Source organism: Coffea eugenioides, chromosome 5 (genome assembly GCF_003713205.1).
Source record: "Coffea eugenioides isolate CCC68of chromosome 5, Ceug_1.0, whole genome shotgun sequence".
Lineage (NCBI taxonomy): Eukaryota > Viridiplantae > Streptophyta > Magnoliopsida > Gentianales > Rubiaceae > Coffea > Coffea eugenioides.
Genome location: NC_040039.1, coordinates 51,608,940 through 51,619,259, shown reverse-complemented (window position 1 = coordinate 51,619,259; position 10,320 = coordinate 51,608,940). Strand labels below are relative to the sequence as shown.

The 10,320-nt window shown below is 37.1% G+C and overlaps 1 protein-coding gene across 1 annotated transcript; it reads right to left on the bottom strand.

Annotated features, from left to right (window-relative positions):
• Positions 1-844: 844 nt before the first annotated feature.
• On the bottom strand, positions 845-9,372 carry LOC113770353 (peroxisome biogenesis protein 5). The gene is made up of 15 exons (XM_027314775.1): positions 8,944-9,372; positions 8,265-8,393; positions 8,050-8,176; positions 7,761-7,954; positions 7,019-7,267; positions 6,430-6,552; positions 5,994-6,161; positions 5,564-5,748; positions 4,859-5,105; positions 3,531-3,615; positions 3,204-3,313; positions 2,825-3,049; positions 2,062-2,127; positions 1,496-1,590; positions 845-1,417 (listed from the first exon to the last, which is right to left on the bottom strand). The coding sequence occupies exons 1-15, from the start codon at positions 9,061-9,063 to the stop codon at positions 1,339-1,341; spliced, it is 2,202 nt and encodes a 733-aa protein (XP_027170576.1). The 5' UTR covers positions 9,064-9,372; the 3' UTR covers positions 845-1,338.
• Positions 9,373-10,320: the final 948 nt, after the last annotated feature.

Sequence of the window (10,320 nt, the reverse complement as noted above, 5' to 3'; positions counted from 1 at the left end):
TATGAATGCTGATGCCTGAACCCTCTGATGGGAGATGGATGGCAAATCAACCACATTTCAAATATGAATTGTTTTTTTTTTTAATTTTCTGCTGCTGTCTGATATGCGTCATGTGTGTGTGTGTGTTTCGGTGGTGGGGGAGTTGGTGGTGCATATCTGACCAGAGAGGAGGTGGGCTCGCTGGATAACTTGAGCAGTTGGACAAGTTATTGCAATCAAATACATATGAGGTGAGTTTTCTGCTAAAAGAAAAAGCAACAAAATGTTCCTAAGAAGGAAAAGAACACACGCATACCATACCATTCAAGATCGTTTTCTTGGACTTGTTGCTTTCTTTTCAACCTCTAGGCAACAGGCAAATCCCATATTTAACCTTAGATGCCTTTTGCACATGCCTCTGGAGATGATGGTGAATTGACCATCCTACAGTAATTACCGGGCAATCAAGCGTTGCGAGTAGCATACAGATAAAGACACAAGCGCTTCTCTGTCAGATCACTCTCATAGTAGCATTAACATGTCCGAAACATTTTGACTACTAGTAACAAACTGTGATCCTTTACTCTAATGGTGAATATACAATCCAAAGGAATCATCAAAGTGTACATATATATATATATATATCAAACTTCCATTTATCGACAGCTGAAACACAAGTACGCTCAAGACTCGTGTGGATCGAGAGCTTTTAATTCAAGGGGAATAAAATAAATGCAGCTGCCCCCGTTCCCATGATGCAAGCAAGTCTAACCAATCCAAGAGACGGAAATGAATTGGCTGGATTGAGAGCATCCGAGTAAAAGACAGGTGGTAAAGGCAATAAACATATTATAATCAATCAAAATGAGCAAGGGAAGAAAATGAGGATATGTTACCAGACAACTCGAAAAAGTGCTTGCGAATGTGTCCCATCTCATTTAGCACCTCATAGTTACAGTGTCAAATAGTACATAATCAGCCCCCAGAACAGCAGCTTTATCAGTCAATCTCAATGTGATTTCTTTTTTTTAAAACAAAAAAAAAACCCAGTATTTCGCTTCCATATGTCTAACTGTTCTTGTAATCTGAAAAGCATTTGCAATCGGCTTTACTTATTCTATTCATGCTCCTAGTGTACAATAACTATACCTTCAACATGTATTCCGCAACCCATGACAAGTAAAACACTGTTTACGAAAACAAAATCATAGTTTACTCCCCGGATTCCTGGGCCAGCAGAACACGATGAATTGTGGACTGTAAGGTTCCAAACATGCAATGTTGGCAGAAGCTACAAAGTCCAACTAGCGAAAGTTTCACCGCTTATACTTCACACCAGCAGCTAAGAATTTAAGTTGTTCAAAGTGGGAACTCTTTCTGAAGGAAATCAAGATTTCGTGAGTCACAGGCTTCCAGCATATCATTCCGTGAGGCACAGCTGCAAAGCGAAAGGAATATATGAGCTCAAAGTTGAGTACAGTAGAGACAACAAGAGGGTGTTTCTCAAACTGCCTACCTCAAAGAGATTCTCAAATATTGCCAAGCATTATCAGCCTTGGGATTCATTGCGAGAGCCCGGACATAGTAACGAATGGATTCCTCATACATGCCCTGAAGAAAACCACGCAGACATTCTAGATTACCTAAAGGCAATATAACTAACAACACGGTCTAATGCTTCCACATATTTCCTAGAATCTAACTCAACCTCACATGCACCGTGGGGAAACACAAGAGATCAAACTACAGGTTATGAAGATTCAAACAAAAAAAAATAATCAGCAACTCGAAACAGGGGTAATTCCAAGTAAATGCGCTCAGGCAAATTCCTTTTTTCTTTTTTATTCTTTAAATGGCGCAGAAACAAAAACAAAAAAAAAAAAACAGAAAAGTCCTTTTGCATCATTACAATTCCAGTTCCCATCTTGTTGCACTTGAATACATAATCAGAAAGAGTCTTGCCGCACCAAATATTTTCTTACATCTAAGTAAAGCACATGTTGCTAGCAAAGTGATGCTCCTAAAAAGAGATCAGAACTATATACCACCAAAAGACTTAACATGAACTGGTAAAGAGATTACCTGGTTGGCATAGCTGATTCCCATGTTTGCCCAAGCACGCACGTAGTTGGGCTTTAAATCTAGAGCCTGTCAAGAAGAGATTAAACCTGAAGTTTGAAATTTCATTGAGAGAAAGAGCGAGAGAGCTATTTCAAGTAAACCAACAAATCATCGAAATTTTTAAGGATAAACCATGGTTCTGAACCAGCAACGCCTGATGTCCACATCAAACTAAACATATGCATCCCAAGCCTAAAAGTATGATTCATGACGTCCCTTTATTTGCCAATACATTACCATAATATACATATATATATATATATATATATATATAGAGAGAGAGAGAGAGAGAGAGCGAGGGAAAGGGGGGGGGGAGGGGAGAGGACAACCAATTAAATCTTAGTAATGCAGTCTACAGGTTCCACTCTCCCCTCAAGCAAACAGTAGAAGCAAGATGACAGATTTGAAAGCACGACGATCCATTTGTATTGCACTTTTTGACCAAAAACATCATACTTGCACCAATATCTCAGTCCATCGGAATGCTGCAATAACTTGAGAGCCAATAAGATCTCTACTACATTTCATGCATAATACTCAATGACGCATGCCTGTAACCTAATATGTATAATATAAGAACTATAAATTCAAAAATGCATTGAATATTAATACATCCAATCTGAGGAGTCACTGTCACCTAGGTATTTTTATGCTGAAGCCCCAGCTTAACTGTCACAATTGACATCACAAACACAAGCAAAAGGGAACTGGAACGGACAGTTACCTGTTGGTAAGCCAATATAGCATCAGCACTCTGCACGCTATTAGCCTGTGTTGCTCCAAGCTTGTTCCAGAGTGAGTAATCCCGTGGTTTCAGTTTCAAAGCTGTCTGAAAGGATTCAATGGCTTTGTCATATTCTCTGGATAAGTTGTACAAAACTCCAAGTACAATGTGCACATCAGCATCATCAGGTGACATTCTAGCCGCATCACTGAAGTATGTGGCAACCTGAGTGAACAATCAAACCAGTATCTCAAATGAAGACTATTTTGCAGGTATACTTGGAAAAGTGCTAAGACTGCATCTCTACGCTATAACGAGGTAGCAGATCAAGTTATTCATCAATGACCAGGCAGAGACAAGCAATTATGTCAACCCTTACATCACCGTAATAGAGAGAATCAGGCTGATTTGGAGGGACAACTGTTCCATACTTTGGGTGATGGCGTAGCCAACTGTACAAATACTTCAATGCAGCTGCTTGTTCCAGTTCTGAGAATTTTAAAGACGTGTGTTAGATATCATTCTACAGCATCACATTTACAGTTTTAGGATTAGTGTGTATAATTGGTCCTTCAGTTCAACATTATACTGCACATAAAACACATAGACAACAAAATTATGAGGAAATGATTGCTACAATTAGTTAGGCAAAATCTATTCATCACAAAGTAAAAATTTTCTAAATACATGGTAAGTACATACTGACCATTTGTGTGACTCACACCAAGTGCAAGAAGAACCTCCAGATTTGTAGGATCAACCTCCTGTGCACGCATCATTGCTGCAATAGCCTGTAAGCCACAAAGAATACCATAAAAAAACTAATAAGATATCCAATTATACATAACACCAGCATTTAGTTTGAAAAGGCAAATGAAAAAATCTGATAGAGAATACAAATGATAACAAACAAATATTGTCTAAGCAGCAAGCATTTAGGTTGAAAAGGCCAACAAATATTGTCTAAGCAGCATTTAGTTTGAAAGGGCAATTGATTTCAACCACAAAAAGGGGCCAAATATAGTCTAAGCAGCTGCGGAAACGTCCAAATTCTCCTAAACTATGATATGTGATTGTACAGTATACCTACCAAGCACATATTTCCAGAAAAAAAAAAAAAAGACCTTCCTAGCCATCAGACGTAAATAGTCAACCAAGTAGTTCCATGTAATGAGCTCCTCACTTCCAGCTTGGCAAAGCAAACTCCGAAGCAGTCACTTGACCTTCCAAACGCAACTTGGCAAAGGAAAGTACGTTAAAGAGCCAATGGAATTCTTGTCAACCATGTCCATGTATAATTACCTGATCATAGCTCTTTTTTTTTTTTTTTCAAGTTAAAGCTGTTTCAAGGTGTTCGGCTTTTGCCTTCTGCATTTAGCTTATTTCAAGCTGAAAAAGAAAAAGGCCAACTCTAAAAAGCAGTTCTTAAGGTACTTTTGAAAACAGCTTTTAGCTTTTCAGAACATTTAATCCCAAGAACTGGTTTCAGTTTTTTCAACAAATTTTGAAAAGTCAGCTTAAGAAATAGTAGTAGCTGGTGAGTATAAGCCCATAGAAAACTTTCGATGTTCAAAAGTAGCAAAAAGAATGAACTTTAGAATCTGCACAGAAAGATGAATTTCTGTTTAAGATGGATAGGAAAAACCAAAATGTAGTTTAATTGCACCATCCACGAGTTCCATAAAGAATAAAAGATCGCCTAGAACAGAACCTAATGCAAAATCTTCTTAAACAGTGCTTTTGCTGATGACAATTAATCCGAGCTTCACTTTTCGTACTGATGACTAAAAGATCCCGAAAGAGCTGAGAACCAAATTAGCCAAGAATATCACACAAACCAAAATGCACTAATCATTATACACGTGCAGCAGAAAATTTTAAAAGAAAAAAAGAGAAGTTTCAGACACTGGGAAACATCAACAATAGCTCCAAACATTTCCAGACACTGAATAAACCAAATTAATAAGACTAACAATGCAGCAAAGCAAAGATTAAAGAGGAAACCAGTAAAATAGAGAAGAAACAATTTATAACCTGTTGATCATCATCATTTTCAGCATGGGCAATGCCCAGCAACCTCCAACCCTCAGCATTATCAGGATTTTTCAAAACCTCAGCCTCCAAAGCAAGAACTGCTTCACTTAAAAGACCCTTACGGAACAGTTCCTGGCCTTCTTTCAAAGGATTAGGATGACCAACATAAGGATTTAAATCAGAAAACACATACACTCCCCGTGATGATTCTGATTGTTGCTTGAGAGCAGTTTGTTCATTCAAATACCTAAGCATCAGTGCAACATGTTTTTTAAAGTTCAATAAACCAAAAGATACCAACCTATTCAAGTTACCAAAAAACCTCCAATAAATGACAGACAAAGCTAGAAAAGGGCAGAAAGCAAAGAAGCACCACTAGCCTTGCTTTAATACTAAAATCACAGGGCTGCAAGAAATAAAGATAAAAAGAAACACAACATGTTGCAATGTTGCAGGGGAAAGAAAGAATGAGAGAATGACAGGTCAGAAGTAAACAAGAATGGTTCTTTAATGACACAGCAAAACTCGAATAAGATTACAGCAACAGACAGAAAGTGAAAACGTTCAATGCAAGTACAGAAAGAACTATGGTGTTTGCTGCATAAAAAACAGAAAGAAGCAGCACACAGAAAATTATTACAACTTGAACATCAATTATTTAGAGGGTTTGCTTTTACATTTCATTTCGATAGTAAGAGGACTTACTCATCGTAAGCACTAGCCCAGTTATCAGCCGAACTATCTCCAAATGTTCCTTCACCAACCTGACGCCCAAACTCTTCTGCCCAGTCGTTGACATGCAATTTAGAAAATTCATTCACCCACCCATCATCAACATGCCCACGTTCTGAAGCAAACTCATCCACCCATCCATTAGGTCCCTTAGAAAGCTGAAAAAAGTAAAGCATTATTAACCAAAAAAAAAATCATTCATTTATTGATAGCAGCATTCAAAACTTAATTGATATACTGCTCGCCTAAATAAATAAAGTTTAATGCATTAAAATTAGAGTAAAGAGAGTAAAGAATAGCACCAATTGAGAAGCTTCGAACCAAATAAAAAACAGATTCATGAACTTTTTCACAAGAAAGATAAAATGCACAAAGTCCATGATGACTAACTATGTTTACTTGCCTCTTCATGCACAAATTGATCAGCCCATGTCTGGCCTCCACTATATTGCTGTTGATATTCAGTTGCCCAATCCCCAGGTGCAGACAATGTAGCTGGTTTGATTTGATTGTCCTCAACAGTGATTTCACCACGACTCATCTTTGACACAAACTGAAAAAATTTTGAATTCTACAGGCCCAAAGAAGTTACAGTTAGTAACCAAAGCAGAAGTGCAGAGAGCACAAACTACTGTTAAAACCACTTTGCATTTACAAGCATTTTGACTTTTTCCTCACTGACTCTATAAGTAAGCAATCTTCTATCTGGTGACTTTTGTATTTGCTCAATGTGCTGTTACTGTGATTACTACTTAACTTTGACAGCAATAATTATTTACATAACTAAATAAATACTTCATTACACATTAAGATCAGAACGCCAAAGCAACAAATATAACCTGAAATTTTGGATCATTGTTTTGAGCTAGAGTGTTTGCCAGCATACGAGTCTGCTCCATGGCAGCTAAATGAGGCATAGTTGCACCTCTTATATGATCCATTGATGCAAGCTGCGCATGCTCCTGCAAAAGTGTGATGAATTACACTACCATACAACATGGAAGACAAAGAATCCTAAAAAGAACCTCAAGAGAGAAGAAACCTTTTACATATCAAGAAGGGAGAGACACAGCTTCAGGCAAGTTGTCAAGAGCTGAGAATAATTAAATCTTGGAATACAGGGCAAAAATCTTAAGTGCTTAGACAGAGACCAAATTGTTTTCTTTCCCTTGAATTTGTATACCCTCATTTTACTTCCAGTCCGACACCTTAAGAGTACAAATTTCATAGATACACATTAAAGAATGGAAGTTGTGATTAGCAGAAATACAAGCAATTAGTGTTCTACATTGCCATCACTCTATGACAAAGTGGATAAGACGGAATATTTTTCTGAGAAACATTAAAGTTGAGGAACTTTCTGTCATGACTTCAGCATTTAAAATAAATAGTATTGGTCATCAAATATGAGGAACATTATCTTCTTACATGCTCAAACTCAGAGGCCCAGCCATTAGCACCATGTTCTTGTTCAAATGACTGAACCCAAGTACTCGGATCACCATGTCCAACTGGATGCTGTGCAAACTCGGCAACCCATCCATCGGCTGGATTAGGTCCAGGTCTCATACCATGAGTCTCATGCCAATACTTCTCCAACTCCTTATATCTTTTAAATGCAGGGCCAGGGGCCCTGATATCATTGTCGATTTCTAAGGAAGATAACAATGCATTAACCTGAGAAGAACCAGGAGACATTTTTACTCATCAAAACTGCTCAAGTAACATATAAAGGATAAGACAGAATGCCACAGAGGACATAGTGTTGAAGCAAGTAATGGCATTACTCCACCCAAAAAAAAAAATTTGAGTTTCACAAATTCCTGATGTTAAATTTTGAATTTCAAGTGGCAAAATCATAAAATCTCGTAGAACGTGCAAGCTGATTGAAATAAATGACGTGTAAAGATCATAACACCATATACAAGCTTTCCAACAGTAACCGAACCAATCAATCAACATGAATTGCTTATATGGTAAGGGTAACATTTCATAAATTACTGAGCAGTTAGCCTCCTAAAGTGCGCACATGACCAAACCAAAGCTGTAATGTAATAGATAGAAAAGGATAAAGCTTTGTGACAATTTAGAAGTAAATTTAAATAAACCTACGCAGACCTTCAGAGGGAAAACTTCATGCAATTTTCCCAAAAATGTGTACGAATCAAACCTGTGCATTGATGAAGTCTTCACTCTTATCAGCAAAAAAGTGTCGAGCCATTATACTACTCCGATCACGTATACATTGTTTATCACCCGCAGACAGTCCCAACACTGGAAGTGTGGCAGGACAAAAAGGAATGCCACCATGGCTACTGTTCACAAATGAGTGCAGAAAGCTTGACAATACTCTTTGAGGTGGCCCTGCAGCAGATGAAACAAAGGAGATAAAACCTAGAAGAATGTTAAAAAAAGTGCTATGTCACATTAATCCTACTCATCGAATAGTTATGCATTACCATTCGTATCTGGCTGACGCAGCATATGCTCAGGAGGAAAATTGACTTGAGGTCTCTGTATCTCATCCCAAACATCAGCAAGCCCATGCTGATCTGCAGAGCGGAACCCTCTAAGGAATTCTGAGCCCTGACGAATTCAAGAAGATGGATGACAAGAATGATCCATCATAAACAAAAAATGAAAAAGTGAAAACTCCAAGAGGAAGAATAATAACCTGGGCATTAGGTTGCAGAAGGTGATCAAGTTCTGACCCAGGAAGGCCTGACAATGGCTCACCAGTCCCTACAGAGGCACTGCCATCAGATGGAATAGCCGTTGATGTAGGAATCTCTCGAAGCCTTTCCTGCTTAGACAAGAAACCCCATTAATTAGCATTCACAACTAATTCAGGATGAACCAGTAAGACAGTATACTCGAACAGAAGTACTGTCACGAGTAAAATAATTTATCTTGAAACTATAAGCTGTAGTTACCCATATGAAACAACAACAATCTAACCGTCCAAAATAAACAGCAACCCCGACAAGGGGGGGAAAATGTTCAATTTTTTACATAATTAAGAACGTGCTACAAAACCCAGAAACTGGAGCTGAATTGCTCAAGTAAAAGATAGCAATGCTATCCAAATTCAAGTAAGCATAAAAGCCCGATTTCTTTTTTGCTTTCCTTTTTATTTTTGGGGGCGGGAGAAAGGGGGTTGGATAAGTTCTGAGCGGAAAATGCAAGATAAGCCAGAAAACACTTCTTTTTAACCCCAATTCACAGAAGGGTCACGGAAGATCCACATGATATGGCAGTTAAAATTCGTGATTAAACACGAAAAGTTTATAGCATGAAGTACTGACTTGAATATAGAACAGTAAAATTCAAGTAAAGAAGAAGTAATTGCCGACCTGGGTTTTAGAGGAAGAGCCAAGGAGGGCGTTAGCTAGAGAACCGAGCGGATTCGACGAAGAAGAAGACCCCGAGGTGGCACACGCCGCTCCGCCGGAGACCAGCTCCCTCATCGCCATACTTGAAGACTCCTCTCCTGTCTATTTCTCCCTCTATTGCTTCAGTTTACTCGCTTCCAGCTCCCCAAATCAATCTCCAGTAGTATTATAGCGATTAATTTTGTTCAGTTCTGATACTTTACAATCTTTTTAGATTATCTACCTAGGAGTAGGAGGATATTGGGATGGTTTTTCTGCCGTTTTGGTTGTAAAAATAGTTTTTCCTTCGTTTTGTCCTTCTTTTGAAGGACGAAGAAATGAAAATTAGAGAGAGAGGAAAGGTTTATCGTTATTTTTTAGAGAGGAATTGAATTATCAGAGGAGGAGGAGGAGGAGGAGGAGGAGGAGGACGGAGGAGGCAGGCAACGTTGTGCGTGGGGACAAAGACAAGGACGGATGAATGCTGCTACTAATTCTATTTTTTTCCTAAGAAAAATACCATGAAAACGTAGCTCCGCATATTCACATTTATCATCTCATCATCGGCTGCTGTGGTTCAATCTGTATTAGTACTATTAAGTTTACATATATCTTAAATAATAATAATAATAATAATGATGTATATTTTCGCCAAATTTTACCATTAAACGGCAAGTTTTCGTATGGCTAACATAAAATTTTTGCTAAAAAAACAAAGACAATATAAAAAGTTTTAACAATCAATGGGATTGTGTATTATACCGACTACTATTTATTTTTTTTTATTTAATCTATTCATTAAAGGAAATTCTTTACGATCACTAACCTTCTCACTTTGAAATTTGAATTTAACCATTATTTTTTTCTTCAAAAAAGAGAGATAACAAAAATTTTTGGCAAATGAGTCTAAATAGTCATGTATCCAACGAAAACTATGCGAAAAATGCAAGAGGAGGCTTTCAAAATTGAAGGCTGTTTGAATTGATTTTCATGTAAAAAAAAAAAAAAGGTTACGCCTTCTAGGAATATTTGTATTATCAATTTATAAATTATCATTTTTATTGAATTGCTATTTTATGCAAGAAAGAAAAGTTGCTCCTTTTATGAATATTTGTATTATAAATTTATAAATTATTATTTTTATTTTACATATATCAAACTTTTTTTTTCAAAATACTCTTAAAAATGACAATTCAAGCTAAATTTTTTATAATTGAACATTATGAGTAAATAAATCAGTTATTATAATAAATTTTCATATTTTAATCTACTAATAATTTTAAGTTTATGAGGTATTTATTCATTCAGAACAGAGAAAAAAAAGTTTTATGTTGCTATTAGAAAAAAAAAAAAGAAGCA